General features: G+C 34.0%; 1 protein-coding gene across 2 annotated transcripts in view; it reads left to right on the plus strand.

Moving 5' to 3' along the window:
* GBE1 (1,4-alpha-glucan branching enzyme 1) overlaps positions 1-21,013 on the plus strand; it is a 268,038-nt gene that overhangs the window by 119,138 nt on the left and 127,887 nt on the right. For both annotated transcript variants that reach the window (XM_045785422.2, XM_045785421.2), the window contains exons 4-7: positions 5,185-5,310; positions 6,352-6,487; positions 8,759-8,849; positions 12,011-12,220. In XM_045785422.2, the coding sequence (XP_045641378.1) occupies positions 5,185-5,310; positions 6,352-6,487; positions 8,759-8,849; positions 12,011-12,220 (563 nt within the window). The remainder of the gene's footprint in view (positions 1-5,184; positions 5,311-6,351; positions 6,488-8,758; positions 8,850-12,010; positions 12,221-21,013) is intronic.

The following is a 21,013-nucleotide window of genomic DNA, read 5'->3' on the forward strand; positions in this document are numbered from 1 at the left end:
TTTAGTTAACGTTCAGGGCGATATTGATGTCTGTAGTAGAACTCAGTGATTCATCACTTACCTACAATACCCAGTGCTCGTCATAACAAGTGCCCTCTTTAATACCCATTACCCATCTAGCCCATCCCCCACACTCCTAAAAATTGCTTTAAAATAAATTGCAATATATTTTCTATGTATGTATACTTCTCTTTCTCTGTATATATATTTATATATACATATATGTATTTCAGTCACATTTTAAATGCACAAAGAATATTCATATTTAGTATTGTACAATGGTATGATAGATATGTATATCAACATATATAATGTATATTTGTATATATTTGTATGTGTTGTTATATAATAGTATATAATATGTACTATATCAATATATTATATTTATATATTTTCTGTATATGGTATCACTTAACAGTAGATATTATTATATAAATTAGAGGTAATTTAGAAGTGGAGATAACATTGATTTGTAAATTAGAAATGACTTTTCTTCATTATTTACTTTAACCTGTACGCCACTAAATAGTTATTTTTATTACTGTATTTCTAATAACCTCCCTGATAAGCTGCTTTTTTTTTTTTAATAAGGAAAGGTTTTCCTTGTATCACATAGTTGCAATTTTGGTAGTATAATTTAAGCAAATTGAATTATAATATTCAATATCTGTGCCTTTTCTCTTTGTCTTCTACACATTCATTCATGAAACCCAGAATTACATTCAATACCATTTTCTAGAGTATGCTAATAGTTCTAAACAGATGAACCCGACCACCTGAGGAGCATGTTATGTCATAATTTTCCGGTTCATAGGAACAATATTCTTTGGCAAGAAGCATTTCAAAAGATATTCCTAGAATGAATGAATACATACACACACACACACACACACACACACACACACACACACACACACACAATTTTTTAAGGTGTTCACTGCTTTACCAAACTGTTTTTTATATTGTTTATTTGAGTTCTAAGTGACATTTTCTAAATAAAATTTGACTTCATATAGTTCACTAAGTCAATTTGATTTTTGAAGAGACAGAGGTTTCTTTTATATACTTGTTTATTTATTAATGTCTTTTGATAGTAACTTCCCATAAGTCAGAGATAATTTGATTTATTAAAAAAGGAGCCTGATAATATTTTTACCATGTTACAAGAGGTTATAATTTTACAAAGTATCTATTTACCTATAAAAATTCATCACAATATCATATTCATTAGTATATTCCTTTAAAGTAATTTGAAGTTTTTTTTAACACCGTGTCAATATATTTAAGGTACATGATATATGCAACTTGAATAGCATAGCTCCACAAATGTGTATGCAGTTATATAATTAATGTATCTACAGTCCTTACTAAAATACTTATTTGTTTCTGATCAAAAAGGTTATACAAATGAAGGGGTGCCTGGGTACCTCCATCGGTTAAGTGTCCAACTCTTGATTTCATCTCAGGCCACGATCTCAGGGTCCTGGGATCGAGCTCTGCAGTGAGCTCTCCGCTGAGCAGGGAGTCTGCTTGTCTCCCTCTTCCTTTGGCTGCCTCCCCCCACCCCCAGCTCACACATGCACATGCTGTCTCTCTCTCTCTCTCAAATAAATAAAATCTTTAAAAAAAAAGTTATACAAAGAAATGAAGTGATACATACACACATACAACCAGGAAATAAAGGCTACTAATAATCTATCCATAGCCAGTCATCTAAATATTTTTTTCTATTGTGTGCATTTGCATTAGGAGATGGAATACATTCTTTTTCATAACATGAAAGAATTTTCTTAGAACCTTCAATATAATTTAGTACTATAGTTTTTACAACTATACATTATTATTTACAGCCACATATTATACATATTATTTAGTCATTCACTTTTTGCCAATTAAAGTAACACTAAGGTCAATAGACAGGGATATAATTCTTCGGACACATCTCTGATTATTTCCATGGCAAAGTTCTATCATTAGAATTGCTAAGTCATTGAGAATTACTTTTTTTTTAACACATATTGACAAATTGCTATTCAGAGCTTTTGTACTATTTTAGACTTACACTAGCCGTGTATAAGACTTTCAATTTGGTAGTATCAAGTGAATTCTTGTACTTCATCAGCCGTTAGACTTATTATCATCGAACGATCTATCAAGCTATCTCTTTTCAATTTGCTTTATAGTATGTGCTATTTTGAGGATGTAAATTAAATGATGTAAAGTCCTATCTCATGATCTAAAACACCTTTCATCTGAATCTGAACTCATGAGATCCAAATTCTAGGAATTACCCTCTCCCCCAAAAAATGTGAGCAGAGTTTAGTCAAGAAAGATTATATTCCCCATTCATTGGAACATCTCTCAAGTTAGCTTTATTTAGATTTAGTATAATACTCTTAGCTGGTTACCACAACAATTTAAGGACAGCAAATAAAAAACAAGGTGAGGTGGCTTCTATAGGCGAGTGCTTAGGAAAATTGAACTAGTGTAATAAAGAAGCCTCCAGGGGCGCCTGGGTGGCTCAGTCGTTAAGCGTCTGCCTTCGGCTCAGGGCGTGATCTCAGAGTCCTGGCATCGAGCCCCACATCAGGCTCCTCCGCTGGGAGCCTGCTTCTTCCTCTCCCACTCCCCCTTGCCTGTGTTCCCTCTCTCGCTGGCTGTCTCCTTCTGTCAAATAAATAAATAAAATCTTAAAAAAAAAAAAAAAAGAAGAAGAAGAAGAAGAAGTCTCCAAAATTTAGGGGCCTAAAGAACAGAGAAATATATTTACTTTTTATGTAATGATCACAGATAAGTGTTCCAGATTTGGTGGGAAGTTTTGCTTCACTATATCATTGAAGGACCTAGACTATAATTCCATTACTGAGAAGGAAAGAGGGAATTTGGTATTTAAAAGTTTCCATCCTAACAACACTAATAGGAATGACTGTTAGGGAAGTAAGAAACGGAACTTTTGGAAACAAGAATATTGAAGTCATTCAGTGAATGATTAAATAATCCTTTGTCAGGTGTAGAGTTTGATTTTACCCTGCCTACAAGCTTATAACTTAACTTGTTTCATGCCATCTGGCAGAATGCACACAACTCCTGGGTCAGAGACAAATGATTTTATTAGTCACAGCACAATAAGCAGTATGAGCATCAGATTTGCATTGGTTTTCTTTGTCTTCCAAATCCCATGGAGTGACACCAAATTGTCTGAATGGATGCTGCTCACACAGTTGGTTTGCCTCATAGCTCCAGAATATTCATCTGGGAGAATCCATTCTTTTATAGCAAGCAGTAAGCAAGCCCGTTCTGTATTTTCAGAGGAGACATTATCATAATATTCCTCAGGGTTACGTGCTACAAACACAACTCTGAGAAATGGCTTCTGTAATTCTGAGAATGGCAATTGTCAGGGCCTTGTATCCTTGCCATACCTGGCAAAATTTGTAGGAATATGAGACACCAATGAAGGGACTATTCCTTCCAACAGCCATAACACAGTAGCCTCTGTAGACATGTGTATAACAAGCAAATTGATGTTCTAAAGAATGTGAAAATTCTTGATGTCCTCTACTTAAAGTTTCAAATATTCTGTCTGCTAACAGGCACCTTCACAAATAATTACGGGTCTTTGAACATCCTTTGGAGGGACTGTGGAGCCATTTTGCAAAAGAGAGACAAGACAGATAGATGGATTAAGCAGAGTGTTATTTACTGAAAACAGATTTCTGTATTTTATTTCCCTATGGCCTATTCTCAGTTGATGAGTGAGACAAAGGACCTTTTCTTAAGCATATTACTATTGTATATTATACCATGAATTCATGTGGCTCAAGGGACATATCTTTTGGAATGAATACTACTGAAATGGATGAATCCTATTCATTCATCTTTTTGTGATAATTATTTGATAGCAATATTTAGCTGTCAGCGGGAGGCCTAATGAAGGAGAATTTTGTTCATGTAAGTTAGACATTCCTTTTCACCACTCACCTGCTCTTCCATCATAAATCATGATTTATTATTTTTTGGTATCTGTAGGAAGTGCTGTGGTTGCCTTTTAAGAGCAAGAAAGTGAGTATCAGAGGCTCCGTGTTTAGCTTTAGGCTCTGTTATTCGGTGACTTTTGACAACTTAGTCTCACTTGATATTTGGGTCCTAAAGATTCTCTAGAATCAAGTAAGATATAATGATGGAAGTCCTTTTTAAACCTTAAAGCGTTACACAAATATTTAATTACCAAGAATTATGCACACCAGAGCTTTTCTCTATTAAAGGAGACTGAAGAATATATTCTCTCTCAATGCTAAGGGCATAAGATAGCTCCTAATCTGAACAATTTTGATCATCCTGTATCTACTTCTAAAAGGTTAATTTAAAAAAAAAACTTAAGAAATAAAGCTACCATTTCCATCACTTGGAAACTCTGCTCATATGGCTCACTTTGTTATCTAACCACGTTGATAAGTTAAAAATCTTTTATTCAAAATTAAGTCTAGAAGGGTGGATTTGCACATTATTGGGTTTTTTTTTAATTGATAACAATAGTGATACTATTGGCAAATATAGGAATGGATGGCTAAAGGGGGAAATACTTGGTTTTATCTGATAAAGCATACTTGGACTAGGGTATAGAAGAAGTTGAAAAGAGGTGGAAAATATTTACAGGGTGTTATTTGTTTGTACGTATGTATGTATATTTTTGTGTGCACAATACAAATGTTAATCAAAACTCATTTTCCTCCTTTAGCTTCTTGAAAATGTTATAGTTGTTATGAAAACAAAATGAAAGAGATGGCAATATAGCTCATTACTTTTTTTTAAAAAATACATAGTAGGGTTATGTCCTCCTATTGACTTATTCACAGTAGTTTCCAAATAATATTCCTGTCTTTTTACTATCTACTTTATGTTTACTTCCATTAACCACTGTAATGGTTGATTGGCAATGATGGAAGTTGCCAGAGAATCATAAAGTATTTCAGCTGCAAGTGACTTTAAGGATCATATACTATAACAGATAAGAAAGCAAAGTCCATGGAATTTAAACATTTTAAGGGTACACATCTGTATGGTACTTTCGATTCTTAAGACCATTCCCCCTTTTCTTACTTGTAGCAGTGCTCATAAACTCTTATGCATTATCTTTGAGTTTTCAAAGTATTTTAAAGCAATAACATCTCATTCTCTTTTTAGGTGGTTATTAGGAGTAAAAGTGGAGAGATCTTGTATCGTATTTCACCATGGGCGAAGTATGTGACTCGTGAAGGTGATAATGTGAATTATGATTGGATACACTGGGATCCAGAACACCCATATAAAGTGAGAACAACAAATCTTTAAATAAATGCTTGTTCCAATATTTCTAGGAAAATTAATTTTTACTTTTATAACTTTTATAGTAATGTTCAACTTCTCTCTTCACTAACAGTTTTATATTTTACATCATAGTGTACCCGATATACTTACCATACATATATCAGAGTTCATCATCTGTAGCCAATAAAACATAGAAGTGAGTTCTTGTTTTATCATGTGTTTCTGAGGTTAGGAGGGAGAAAGAAATCTCTACATACTGACCTGAAAGGGATACTGCTTTTTTTTTTTAATCACAATTTCTGATTCATCACAGATTCTTCAGTGATGTAATATTTCTCATTGTGATTGGTTTGAAGCAGGATCAGTGTCCTTAGAACAAGGAATAGGGAAGATACCTCATGAATGTATTATTTGGGTTTATTTCTAAAGCCTTATTATTGCCAAGGTTTATATATTTGAACTCACTTTTCTGTCTTCTGCGTTATTGGAGCTTGTCGATAAATGCTTTTCATTTAACAATTATGTGTGCATTTTAAGCTCTTGTGTTTTCTTTAAGGCTCAAGGATAAGGCATAAGCCATTTCATGATTACTCTTTTAAAATAGACCCATTGGGGCACCTGGGTGGCACAGCGGTTAAGCGTCTGCCTTCGGCTCAGGGCGTGATCCCGGCGTTGTGGGATCGAGCCCCACATCAGGCTCCTATGCTATGGGCCTGCTTCTTCCTCTCCCACTCCCCCTGCTTGTGTTCCCTCTCTCGCTGGCTGTCTCTATCTCTGTCAAATAAATAAATAAATAAAATCTTTAAAAAAATTTAAAAAATTAAAAAAATTAAAAAAATAAAAATAAAATAGACCCATTAACATGATCCTAAAAAGGAATTTCTTTTCAAGAGAAAATTTAATGGATGTAGCCAAATGCCTTTTACATGCGAAAGCAGTTCCAAACTATTTGAGTTGATTCACCATTTCGTTTAACATGCTTAATCAGTTAGTATCATACCTGTACTTCTGATCTAATTCTTCATATAATTTTATATTCTGTAGTTTAAGCATTCCAAACCAAAGAAGCCAAGAGGTCTAAGAATTTATGAATCTCACGTGGGAATTTCTTCCTATGAAGGAAAAATAGCTTCTTATAAACATTTTACATGCAATGTACTACCAAGAATCAAAGACCTTGGTAAGTAATAACTGTGATTTTTATTCAGATAAAATTTTAATGAGTCTGTTCTCTTATTAGAAAAGCTAATTACAAGTGTCTCTTTTTTTGTGTTAAGAGATTAAATATGTAATAGAAATGCATTTTATTTTAGGCTTCTCAAATTGCCCTGTAATAGTGATAGCATAGAAAAGAGAAATGGAATAAGATAGAGCATAAGAATTCAAGATATTATTCCAATTTCAATTTTAAGTAATGTGAACTGATGGCTTCCAAATTGTAGATAAATATGTAAGCATAATTACTTTTCTACAGGAGAGAACTTTTATCAATTTAAGTGGTCATTGATTATAGCCTTTTCATTTTAGTTTGTTAGGGAAAAAAAATCTTACATTTTTTTAAGGTTACTGGAACCCATTTTGTATCAGAGTCAAAATATATACATACATATATGTATATATGTATGTGTGTATATATGTATATATATGTGTATATATATATGTATATATATGTATATATATGTGTGTGTATATATATGTGTATATATATATATCCACATCTGGTCTGGATGACTTATTTAACAAATATGTATGGTGCATCTTTTTTCTAAGACACATCGTTCTAGATATTTGTATGTTAGACTGTAATGACACAGATCCTTGTCTTCATGGGAACAACCAGGAGAGTTAATAGTGTACTGCTGAATTATTGATTCAGTATGCTTTAAATTTGTTATTTTTCTTTTTATTGGTAATTTTTTTTTTATCATTTCACAGCATATTAGTGCCTGGTCCAACAGCTAGGCAGGAAGATAAAGTACATTTAATCATTCTGCTTTTGCTAGGCAGTCCAAACTTTGGCTAGAAGAAAGGTTTGCAACTCACTGTTAAAGTTCTTAATTATACATGGATATTAATTGTCTGTGATGGTGAGGTCAGATTCCAGAAACCAAAATTAATTAAATATATGAAGAATTTAATATTAATTATATTTAATAGTTATTATATTTAAATTGTTATATTTGAGATCTTCTGCCATTTCATACTGTAATATGTTGTTTATGACCCTGGTCTTGCAGAAGTTTTGACAAAACAAGGATTCTCTTTTTCATTGTTGTGTTTCAGTTGAATAGCCCAGAACCCCTGCATAAATGAATCTAAGAATGAGTAATGCCATAAAATTAATAATAAAAACTATAAATTGGTGCTTGATCATAAGAATAATATTTATTGCATAATAGAGAAACTACAAACTGTATTTTGTTATAAAATATAAAATTGATTTATGTTATCTGGGCAGGAGTTTATGTACATATTTCTATCATGATAGAAATGTGATAGAGTTAGATTGTTTTTATAATGAAAAAGCCAATAGCAGATTATGAACCATAGTTCATGTTATTCTTGAAACATGAATCTGTAAATCTGAATGTGACTTTGCAATTGTTCCAATATTAATTCAGTACTGAAATATGTACACGAGAAGCTATACTAACATGAACTGAACTTTGAGAACAGATTATTTTCTGTGTATGTTACAGAAATGTAACTTTCAAAGCAGTCAAATCATATTTGAAAATTTTACCAAATTTTATCAAATTTGGAGGAAAAAATTGTTTTCTTAGTTATTTTTTTAAAGATCCAAAGTTTCTTCTTCTTTGATTATTTCCTTATATTAAAAACACATTAGTAAATGCTTTTAAGGTTATGTGTGCCTGTGTGTGCACACATACAACTTTGCAGTACTTGTGTAGGTGTAGAAATTGCAGGAAGTAGAAGGATTCTGGTTTTGTAAAAGCTGCCTTGTGGAAAAATGGATTTACTGGTATATCTTATGTTATATGGTAGAAATAATTGAAATATAAAGACAAAGGTAAAATAAAAAGTACATGGCATGCAACTGGTTACTTTTATTTAGCTTTCATAATCTTCACTATGAATATTACAAGTGCAACTGAAGTTTAGCATATGTAGATTGCCATCTTTAATATTCTAAAGTCAAATTAAGAGTATATTTGCATATCATTTATTACTTGTTAAAATGAAGACATTTCAAATAGCTAGTTAGAGTACAACTCTCAAGAACTAACCGTCCGATTTTGTGTTAGAAGGTCAGACAAGCAAAAGATGTTAAAGTAGTAGAACTTTTCAAAGTGATCAAATCATTTATATGTAAATGATCATATGTAAAATTTAATGTCTTCAGAACAAGAATGCTGTGTTTATATATTTTTTTCAGTTCTTTTTTTTTAAATGTTGCTTTTTCATCTCTGTTTGACCTTTACTTGTGTAGGATACAACTGCATTCAGATGATGGCTATTATGGAGCATGCTTACTATGCCAGTTTTGGTTACCAGATCACAAGCTTCTTTGCAGCTTCAAGGTAAAATGAAAGTCCCAATTAGAACCATTTTTATTTAAGAAAAAAAATAAAATGAATTTTTACCTTTTATACGATGTTTTGTAACCTAATTTACAGTTAACAGAGTTAACAGAAGCTGAGCATTTTTTTTTTAACTAAGATCCTAGACTGTCTTCCCATCAAGCGTCAGAGATTGGCCATGGATCAACATTGCTTTTCATGAAATGATTTCTGATAAAGAATATCCAGTTAACCTACTGAAATTGTCATGCATTTGGAGGCCCTAGTCTTAGTCAGGAACTCATGTTTCATGGAAGTCATTACTGCCAGAGCTCATATCCTTTTCTGGAAAGAGATTGACTCATGGTAGGAATGTGACCGAGAAGGCTCTTGGTAGGTCATCCTACTATCTGCAGAAGGATTGTCCTTTCCAGGCTAAAATCCAAGGAATGTGACTCTCCGGGCAGAAAGAAACCAGAGTCCTATAACTGAAGAAATGCTGACCTAAATGACTACGAGTTGAATAAGTCCAACATTGTCTCCACCTCATGGAGCTCACACTGTTGTGTCATATAATGTTAACCCAATGATCATCCATATTGATTTCTACCCATGATAAAAACTAAGAAGAAAATGACAGAGTGCTATAATAGCCTAGAATGAGGGATCTGATCAGTTTAGATTAGATCTGAACTGATGTTGGAACTGAGATCTAGAACATAATTAAGAGTGACCTGGGAGGAGGGGTAAAGTGGGAGTAGGGAGATAACATTCCAGGCATAGAGAAAAGATACTGACTCTTTTACCTGTTTCTCTTTATAGTCATTCTCCTTGAATAAATCACCTTTATTTATAATTTCTAAATATTTCATTCCTCTTCTTTCTTGAACTCATTCCAAGTTGGCTCTTTACGTCTTCATTGAAATTGCTCTTATCAAGTGTAATGATGACCTTCACACTGCTAAGTCCACTGATCAGCTATTAACTTACTTGAACTGTCAGCAGCATTTGGCACAATTAGTTACTTATACCTTGTTAGGACATTTTTCTTTCCTTGGTTTTCAGGAAAACTATTATCCTCCTGTTTGTGTTTTTCCTATCTCTCTTGCTACTCCTTATTTATTTTTTTAAATTTCCTTTGCTTTTTTTAACCACTAAATATCAGACCTCCAGGGATCAGCCCTTGGTTCCATTCTCTTCTGCATATGTATGACATATACATTGGGGGTCTTATCAAGTGTCACCCACTCTTATGGCTTAAATACACTTTACATTGTACTGGACTCTTCCCTTTCTGTCCATTCCTATAATCTAGCTATCATATAACCTAACCATCTTGTAACTTCTAAATGTATCCCAAATCTGGCTTCTTCAACTGTCACTACCCTGGTCCAGGTTGCCATTATTTATAACCTGGATTATTTCAGTAGCCTTTTAACCGATCACTCTGTTTTCTCTTATTCTACGCCTTCCCTAGCCTTCTTTCCCTCCATACACATGGCTACTTTCTGCATAGTGACAAGAGTAACCAGTTTAAAATAAAAGATCGTGTCACTCTCTTGCTCAGAACTTTCTGATAATTCCTTATCTCTTTCAAGTTAAAAGTCAAAGGCCTTATATTGGTCCATAAGACCCCGTGCGATCTGGGTCTTGGCTGACTCTCTGGGCTCATCTCTTTATTGATCATTCCACTCTGGCCATACTAGCCTATTTGCTTTTCTTCCAAGTGTTCCATGCTTTTTTCCCCAGTGCCCGTCCCTTTCTAAACATTCTGTCTTTTAGGTATTCACATCCCTTACTCCTTTGTTCTTTCAGGTGTTCATTCGAACATTGCCTTCTTCATGAAACTTTCACTTGATAACCCTGTTTAAAGTAGCACACCTGCCCTTTCTACCAGTGGTTTTGCTTCATTTTTCTTTAGAGAAGTTATTGCTATCTGACATCCCCCATGTTTTGCTTATTTGTGGTCCTCCAAATAGAATGTAAATTCCATAAGGGCAGTGGTATTTATTTTGTTCACTGCTGAATCCCAGAGTATAGAAAATTTCATGACACATGGTAGATAGCTTAATAAGTATTTGTTCAAAAAACAAATGAATGAATGAAATTTTTAGGCTATTTATTCTCTGAACACGCTGTTCATTGAGTAGGGAAAAAAAAAAGGCTAGGCAGCTGCGATAAGGAGAGAAAGGGGTAAAGTGTCATAAATCTAAAGTTATTGGAAGGAGCCAAATTAAGCAGTGCAGTAGGTAATGATAAGGTCCACAGTCTTCATCCTAAGGACAATGGGATTGCAAGGTAAAGATGAAATGATCACATTTGCATTTTGTAAAGATAGATCTTGCTGCCCAGTGGAGTTGGCTACCAGCAGACCTGCTATATACTAAGCACTGTACTGTATCATGGGAAACCAGATGGCCACAGACCCTGCCGTCAATGAGGAAGTGAGACAGTAAATAATCACAAGGGTAATTGGGTGATTATTTTATTTAAAAGCAAAGTTGCTGCTGTAGAAGGCCAATATTGAGATTTTATGTAGGTTAAGAAAAGCCTTCCCTCTTAGGAGTGATTTGTTTTCTATTTCATGCAGACTAGAGAACTGCTATTAACACAAACACACATGCCTATGAGCTATTCATGTTTTCTGCTTGGGTGGTGACAGACATGACACATTCTCTTGGCCTTCTGGCATCTGGGGACATTCCAGTTTGGGAGTAAGTAAGTGCAGGACGAATGGCCTCACTCAAGGCACCAAGGATATTCAAATAATACTCCACAAGCCTCCAACCCTAAGCATACACGTTCACAGTAATGGCCAAGTATATGAACAGGGAAGACAATGCTCTCCAGGCCAGGTAGGCCTGGAGAAGGAAATCAGAAGCTCTGAGTATGGAGAAACAAAATTTACTGCTTCCCTACTCAAAATGTGAATTTTCACTGGGATATAAATCTACATCTAATAACTGGAATTACATTATTATTTTTTTATCGAATACCTGTAAAATTTGTTTAATAGAAAATATTATGCCACCTTGACTTGTATCTAAGTATTATATCATATTGAATTTGCATGTATAAAGTATCTAGTACTGTACTGGTAAAACAATTGATACACAATAAATGATTAGTTGTTTGCTTTAAATATGATATGATTTTGTTTTTGCTTTATTCTTTCCCTTTAGCCGTTATGGCACACCTGAAGAGCTAAAAGAACTAGTTGACACGGCTCACTCAATGGGTATTACAGTCCTCTTAGATGTGGTGCACAGCCATGCTTCAAAAAATTCCGAAGATGGATTGAATATGTTTGATGGGACAGATTCCTGTTATTTTCATTCTGGCCCTAGAGGGAATCATGATCTTTGGGATAGTCGATTGTTTGCCTACTCCAGGTAGGTACCTATCGTATGGAAATGTCTTTGTTTAAAAAAACATTTCAAGGAATATTACTGAATTCATTGTGTATATAGTCTTTCACTGGTGTATAATTTCTTAATTTGATTATTTAACATTTTATAAGGAATGTTTAACACACTTATAGAATTTACCTTGTTTCGAGCAGCACATGTATTTGTGGTAAGTTGTGTTAAATTTCGGTTTTACCAATCTTATGTCATTTAAAATATATTGGTTAGATGGCCATTTAAAAGGATTAATGTGAATATTTTTTTAATATCTAAAAAAAATATATTTTATGAGGCTGAATTAACTGTAGCAAATCTCCTTTTAATACAAATATGCACATTGTTTTAAGTAGGCAATTTTTAAAAATTGTACTTCATATTTTGTTATCTTAATAATATTGCCATGTTCTTGATCGCAGCTAAATTAATATAACTTTAATAACAACATATGTTAGTATGTAATATGTCAGGGATGATATAAGTGTTTTAGATATATTAGCTACATATTTTATTTATTCTGCATAGCAACTCTACTTACACATGGTAAGTCCTGTTATTAGGACCACATTACGTAAAAGTAAACTAAGGCTTAATGTTGAAACAATTACGGTTAAACCCATTTCTGACTTCTTTTATCACTTAAATAGAAGGGCGTTTTAGGTGATTAAATACCATAAGATGACAAAAATATTTCAAAAGTCAAAAATACCATCCCTTTGTATCCATTATTGATTATAAGTGAAAATATAATGAAAACATGCTGTTAGGAATATTAAAAGTAGCAGAGTATCAATGTATAATTAATTTTTTATAATATTTTTTTAAAGAAGTTTAATGAATTTTCTTTTGGGTGTTGCATTATACATAAACATACACATATCTGGAAAACGAGCAGTGTAGAAAATTGCTTTAGCAAGTACTTTGACAAAATGAAGATTTCTAATTTTTCAACATAAATTAGATGACTTTCATGTGGAGGAAATTGTTTTGCTTTGCTCCTTCCTGAATATTATACATTGTTTTATATTTCATAACCGTATAGGAATCACTCACGCCAGACGAAGCCGCATAACATATGAGAAAAGACACAAGAGGTAGAAGCGGGTGGCAGGGTTCCAGGCCTAGTTTCGTTCTGGAGCAAATCACTTAATCATTCTGGTTCTCAGGTTTTTCATTGTAAGAGCAGGCAGAGTGTGTTTTTCTCTACCTCGAGCTCTCATAGTCCATTAAAAGTTATCCACTTTTCTAAAGAAAAGGGATTATACATAATCGTTTTAAAAAACATTTCTATTGTAGAAGTTAAGATATATTTAACATTTTATTTAATACTTGTTTTCTTTTGTTATGGAATTAACTATTAATCTTTCTCAAGTGCTTGCTTTTAGCAAATAATATATAGCATGGTTTTTGCTTGTTATTTTTATTATGACTAATTTTTTGGCTGTATTATGTCATATAGGCTTAGTCCTTTGTAAATATAGTTCCATTTAAAATCCATTTTATTATTTTATGTGTTGTTCTGTGTGATATCTATATTTTCCAATTTAATAGAATTAGGTTTCTGTATCAGTTCATACTAAGTGGTTATGACATCATTGTACAATATAGATAAAACCCTACAAAGCCAAATTAAAAAGTTTAAATCACTAAACTTAAATAATTTTTTAATACTTAGATTTCTCAATATATGAAATACTAAAGATTCTAGGACTCTGAATTATTTTCTCAATACTTTGCGCAATTTATTAAAGACTTTTTTGACAAAATTTATATTAGCTTGATGAAACTTAACGGCTTTTCTTTTACATTTTCTTCCTTCTATTCTGATAAGTTATAGCATATGTAAAATAACATGGCTCTGGTACAATGCTAAAGCCATTTTTTATAATCAGAATTCATGTTCAAAGTCCTATTCTGTTTTTTTGGTTATTTATTGCTGCTTAACAAACCAGCTCAAAATTTAGTGACTTCAGATAACAGCAGTTGTTTATTTTGCTTCCAGATCTGCATTTTGAGCGTAGCTCAGGGGAACAGCTCTTCCTTTCTTCATGTTGTGTCAGTGAGAGTGGCTCAGTTAAGGAGTGGCGCTTTCAGCATCCACTTTAAAGTTGGTTCACTCGCATGACTGACAGCCATGGCTGTGGGCCACAGGGCCCCAGCTCCTCTTCTTGGAGCCCACTTCACAGCCTACTTGGGCTTTCTCACAACTGTGGACATACTAAATAACAGGACATGCAGGCTTCCATTTCTTATGGTCTGGGTCAAGAAACTGACACAGCATCATTTCTGCTATAAACTATAGGTCCAACAGTTACAATTTCAAGGACAGGGGACATGGACCCCTTCTTTCAATGGCAGGAGCATTAAAGAATTTTCCCGCTATGTTTTTAAATCCCCACATCTTGGGAAGCCTGGAGGGTGACTCAGTCGGTTAAGCATCTGCCTTCGGCTCCAGTCATGATCCCAGGGTCCTGGGATTGAGCGCCACCCCTCCATCCCCCCCCACCCCAGGGCTCCTTGCTCAGCAGGGAGCCTGCTTCTACCTCTCCCTCTGCCTCTGTCTGCTGCTCTGCCTACTTGTGCTCTTTCTCTCTGTCAAATAGAGAAATAAAATCTTTAAAAATAAATAAATAAATAAATAAAATAAAATAAAAATAAAAAAATAAAATAAAATAAATTTCACAAATTCAGAAAAATATTGAAATACCTGTCTATGGGGTAATACTTTTTTTTTTTAAGCCATATTTCTGTGGTGGAGAGTTTTGTCTGAAATAAGCAAGTTTTGGAAAAAAAATAATGTCATTGCTGATAATTAGAAAGTATAAAAAGGCACACATTATCCAAAATAAAAGATTATTATTCTTAGTAAATATAAATAACATTCTCTGTACATGAATGCATTTAATGAATGTAAGCTCATTAAACATGCAAAGAACACATGGAAACCTAGCCTTCACTAATACTCTCCCATAGAGTAGCTACTCTGCCTGTAATTTTAGGTTTGTTCCTTATCCAGATGAAGTCAGAAGCTATGTATTTTAAAATATAAGTTCTTTTCCACTCCTTATCTTTGATTTGTTGATTAATATTATCCTCCATGGAAAAGTATATATAAAAATGGTACCATGGTTTACGTAAGGCCTAAGCCTCTTCTTTGAAAACTTGTAATAATTTTTGAAATTATTATATTTACTGTTTGAAAAAATTAATCTTATATAGAATCAGCTTCTGTAAGATATGTTGCTGATGCTCATTTCATCCTATCTATATGTCACAACCTGTCACCATTTATAATCTCTGATTCAAGTGCCATCATCAAAGTTATCAGAATTAAATCTCTCACTCTGAGTAATACCAGAGATCCTGACTGCGCTATTTCATTACCTGCTATGAATAAATTTCCAATCAGGAGCTGCCCATGTTTTAATTTTCTGTCTACTCGGCTGAACTGCCTTCTAGCTCTGCTAAATTACTAATGACAGTTCATAACAGAGATTGGGATGTCCTTACTTTAGTTGGTAAAGAGAACTTTCTGACAAATCTGTCATCTATAAGTTTCTGAAGTTTCTAGAGTGAAGAAATAATGGATACAATTTAGAGGTCTCAGTTTTAATTTGTTTTGCATATTTGGCACTATGTAAATGCACTTGATAAAATAACAAGACAACTGCAGATTTGTTGAGCTTAAAAATTATTATGCCTTAACTATTACTAAAGCTTCAAATGAGTACCTTTTCTTTGTTGAATATTTCTTTCAGAGATAAGATATTGAACCTCAAAGGAGATAACATAGTAGAGCTAATGCTCATATTTTCCCTGAACCTTACGTTTGGATACAAAGGTAGTATAATTATATTCCATCAGCATGGGGTCATGATGAAAAAACTATTAGGTAGGAAGATACTCTACTGTTATCTTGAGTTACCAGAGTTCCTTCTAGAAACAAAAGTAAATCCAGTTTGTTTTTTAAGGTCATAATCATGAATGGAATGAAATACTTCTTAGTACAGACACCATAATAATTGGGTTTTTAATCATGGTAGGCCTTTTCCATAAGTTAGAATGTGGAAGGAAATTCATGGGGGCCTTCCCTGTTTAAAGTGGATATTTGTACCTTAAGTAGTCTATGATGTCATATGTTTTTTTCGTTTTTTAGTTTGTCAATATAGTAAATTCCTTTTATTGATTTTTTAATGTTAGGCCAGTCTTGCATTCCTGGGAATGACCCTCATGAACACAGTTGCTAATATTCTAAACAAAATTTTAGCATATTTATATGACATTTTATCATGACCAAATCAGTTCTTAATGATGAATCTTAAGGATTATTGTGCACTGATATATTAGTTAAGGAGTGTGTGGCACCATCATGATTAGCAAGATGTTTAAAAACTAAGCATCCAGGACATGAATAGAAACTTCTAAAATTACTATTTTAAAGTCATGTACTTTTTTGTGGTTTCTTAAAAGCAAAAAACCAAAAAGCACATATCATTGGGCAAAATAATTTTGCTTTTTTGCTGTAATAGAAATGACCACAGGGCACCTGGGTGGTTCAGTCGGTTAAGGGTCTGACTCTTGATTTAGGATCAGGTCATCATCCCAGGGTCATGAGATCGAGCCCCCAGTTAGGCTCTACACTCAGTGTGGAGTCTGCTTAGGATACTCTCTCTCCCTCTCCCCCTTCTACCCCCCTGCCCTCCCCACCCTCCCCGCCCCCACTCTCACATGCTCTCTTTCTAAAAAAAAGAAAAAAGATATGATCACAATAACAAAGAGATAATAGCATAAATACTACTTTTGAAAACAGTTTGGTATTATCTGGAAAACTTAAAGATTCATGTGTCGTAGGATGTGTTCCAAAATCTATATGCTTGTTAACTCTTGAGCATATGCTTGTCAGAAGTTTGGGAAAAAATAGACCAAAAAGTCATTCCCTTCAGGGTACAGGTGATATTTTTTAAATTAACTTGAAGTAATGGTCTTTAAAGAAATTTTTGCTATGGAGAAAACATTAGGGGAAAATACCAAGAGAAAATTTCTGTCATTGTGATTTTATTGCCACAATTTCAGTCATAAAATTTCTTTGCATACACATAAATCTTGGAGGTAGGTTTTACCAAACTTTTAAAATGGTTTCAGTTTTAGTATATCTTCAGCCCATTGGTTATAAATATAAATGAGTCCTCTTGTGGTTATTTGGCAAAAGTCACCTGACTAACTTCAAGGAAAATGGAAATACACAAGTCAGATTTCAACAAAGATGGTAGATGATGGAGGGAGTTGAAAAAAGAATTTTATAATTTAATAATCATAGTCATTATTGATCCTCTCATTTATATCTATATATTTTAGTGAGCTGTTACAGCCAGGACAAGCATTAAAATCACTTTTAACTTTAACCAGACCCTTGATTATTTTTATTTATTTGACACAGAGAGAGAGAGCACAAGCAGGGGGAATGGCAGAGGGAGAGGGAGAAGCAGACTCCCCACTGAGCAGGGAGCCCGATGTGGAACTCTATCCCAGGACCCTGAGATCATGACCTGACTGAAGGCAGATGCTTAGCTGACTAAGCCACCCAGGCACCCTTAGACCCTTGATTATTTTATCTTTAAAATTAGTTTCTCTGTGTGTATGAGTTAACAGTGCACTTAATGTATTACTAATGTGGCACATATATACAATTAATAAATATATATAAGGGAGAATGTGTTGAAAAGTTTACATTGATAGAGCACACAATCAAAAAAGTTTACAAATCACTGAATTAGACCATTTTTTTAGGTAGATCAAGCTTGACATCATAGACTTTTAAAAAATAAACTATTTTTAGGTTAACATCATAGATTTTTTAAAAATAAACTTTTTCTGAATAATTTATTCCATTGATTTAACAAACATTAAACATCTACCAAGTGTCATGTCTTCCGAGAGCTGATATTTTCAATATATTTAAATGTAGCACAAACCCCAAAATAAAATATATGTTTTTAATTTCTTTGGGTAGATTTCCAAATATTTCATGTTTTTTAATTGAGGGAATACATCATCATTTTAGACAGACAAATATCTGTCCTATTTACCTTATAAATTTACAAAAAGTAAAAAGATGATTTTTATAGAGCAAATGATGGATGATTAAAAGACAATTTTGGACATAGATTTAGCTAACAGCGAACTATTCCGAAGACAGACAATTAAAAACAAACAAATAATAGCCTATTCTTCATTAAGAATATTAAAATCTCACAGAAAGATTGTTAATAGCTTCAGTGAATGCTGGATATCCCTCCCATAAAAAGTCTTAAATTGTTTTCTTCTTTCATAATATTTTTTTTCTTTTCCTTTTAGTATTTCTTTGTTGTATAAGCCAGAACCTTCTTTCAGCTTGATTAAGGAAAATGGTTAAATCTACTATTTCAAAAAAAGTAGAGTTAGATTCAAAATTCAGACAGACTAATTCTCTTTTGTAAAAGAGATTAAGACAGTTGCTGTATCAATCTAATCTGTCCGGATTTGAGTGTGAATAGTAGAACTATAACTTCTCCCACAGGGTTTATGAGCTTACTCAGCCTCGCAGAAAGGTTTCTGTTCATGCAGAGTGTGCACAGGGGTGAGGATTTACTGTCTTTGTATGAACTTTGTTCCTGGTATTATCTGCCCCGTTCATTCGCCTCAAGTCTAAAATTTAGGTGCACAGGGATATAGTGGAAATATCTTGAGTATTTAGGTCTTATTCACCTGTAACATTCATTCTCAAATCCAAACCCACTCTAAAGTAGGACAGTTCTACTCGGTAATTTGCCTTAAATTTGAAAATGCTGTGCTTTCCCTCTAAAAGCTGCTGCTTTATCTTAAGGCAGTGGTCTGTGTTAGTGAGAATGGTCCGAAAGTCCCTATTCAGTGATTATTCATAAGTTTGGAAGCGACGTGGAGTCTATAACAATATCTGGTTTTGTTAATTAAACAAGCAAGTAAAAAGTGAAAAAAAAATCTTTTCCATCTGTGGGTAACAAAACAACTTATTTAAGCATGTCTGTTTTCTAGGGTACGGACTAGCAGTTTTATAGTTATAAAGTGATATTTCATAGTTTCCTAGCTGAATGATTTCCTCAGCATTAAGCTGCAGATGAATAATCCATGTTGTACTGAGCCAATTATTTTCAGAAAATATGGGTATCTTTTAATTTTGGAGGGACACATTTATAAGTAATATAAGATGATTCATTTTTGAAGGCTTTTCCCCTATTCTTATAGATTAGTGATCAGGGCTATTTTTCTTTAATTCTTGAATTTCCCTTCCACATTTTGTGATGTGTGAGATATCCCTGTTTGGTTTTACCTCAGGCCTTCAGTCTGTCTTCTTTCTCTTTCATTATTAGTAAGAAGCCCTCAGCCTCAGGATTTATTTCATTGTCTCCTTCCAGGTTAATATATCTTCCAAAGATTAGACCTTTGCCTGTGTAGCCTTTCAAAATTCTGTCTCCTGAAAGTGTCAGTAAAACTCAGAAGCAGTTACAGTTAACATTTTCTCTCAGCGCTTCAGGAAACAAAACAGCATAATAGCCAACTTTTCTAAAACTTGAGCTCTGTTCTTGGCTGTGTTAAGGGTAGCAAATGGGGCCGACTAGCTGTCCAGGTGCGCTCATCGGGTCTTTATGGAGTAATGATCATGATGATTTCAGTGGTCACCGTTGTTAAGGGACATTCAATTTGGAGGCATTATTGAACTTCCTTCTGTGACTACCTGATATAAAACGACTCCTCTAGTTCCCCCCCACCGTTCCCTCCCTCCTATTCTTGTCTAATTTTTCTCCATTGTACTTATACCACTGTGCGACATTCTAAATAGATATTGTTTGTTTTTAATTTTCATGTTATATGTGTTGTTTGTATATTAAATATGGAAGTGAAGTTAATAATTCAGTGTTTTTTATAGAATATATTTTATTTAAAGTAAAGCAGTCTCAAGTTTTCTCTGTCGTATAAGCTTTTCACTACCCAAGTTGCTTTCCATGGTGGTGACACTGCACCGTATTGATTTGCTGGGGTTGCCGGTTCTTTCCAACTGAAATCGGTGAAGGAAGCTACAAAAGATACACCAGCCAAAATACTTATGTAATTAATACAGTTATAATTAAGAGGGTAAAGATCTGGTATAATAGAAAGTAAGTGGTTTTGGAATTAGGTGACTTGGATCATGAACCAAGTAGCTTAACGCTTGAAAATGTTTCATGTATAAAGAACTCATAATGATATTATTTATGTGCCATAGGGCAGTTGTTCAGACTACTTTAAATAATAATTGAAAATGCATGCTAAACTAGAATATAGAGTGTAAAGGAGAGTTTGGAGTTGTACTTTCAGATTTTTACTAAGGAAGGTAAGCAGGGCCCCCCTCACGAACCGGGCAGGTAAGTGAGGGAAGCAGGCCAGGTGGCGCTGTTGGCCCCTGGCGCAAACAGGCTCAGTCCGAAGGGGCTGCTGCTCCCAGCTCCTGCCCGTTTTCACGTGAGAAGGTGGCCTATGTAGCTACATCTTGCAGTTCTATAAGACAAGTCTGAAGCCCACACTTTATTTGAAATCTCTCCATTTTTAAATGTCTCCAGTTGTTGGGAGAGGTAAGCAAGAGGTTGTATCCATGGATTGACCTGCAAAGCTGGACTCAGGCTCCTCACCCCCTCTCCTGTCCTTGGAATGTACACTCTGCCTACCATTTCCATAGCGGGAGCTGTTCCATGGACAAAGCCTTGAGATAGTGAGTGGTGCCTAGACTAC

This window comes from Ursus americanus, chromosome 4 (genome assembly GCF_024610735.1).
Source record: "Ursus americanus isolate L20-20 chromosome 4, mUrsAme1.1.p, whole genome shotgun sequence".
Lineage (NCBI taxonomy): Eukaryota > Metazoa > Chordata > Mammalia > Carnivora > Ursidae > Ursus > Ursus americanus.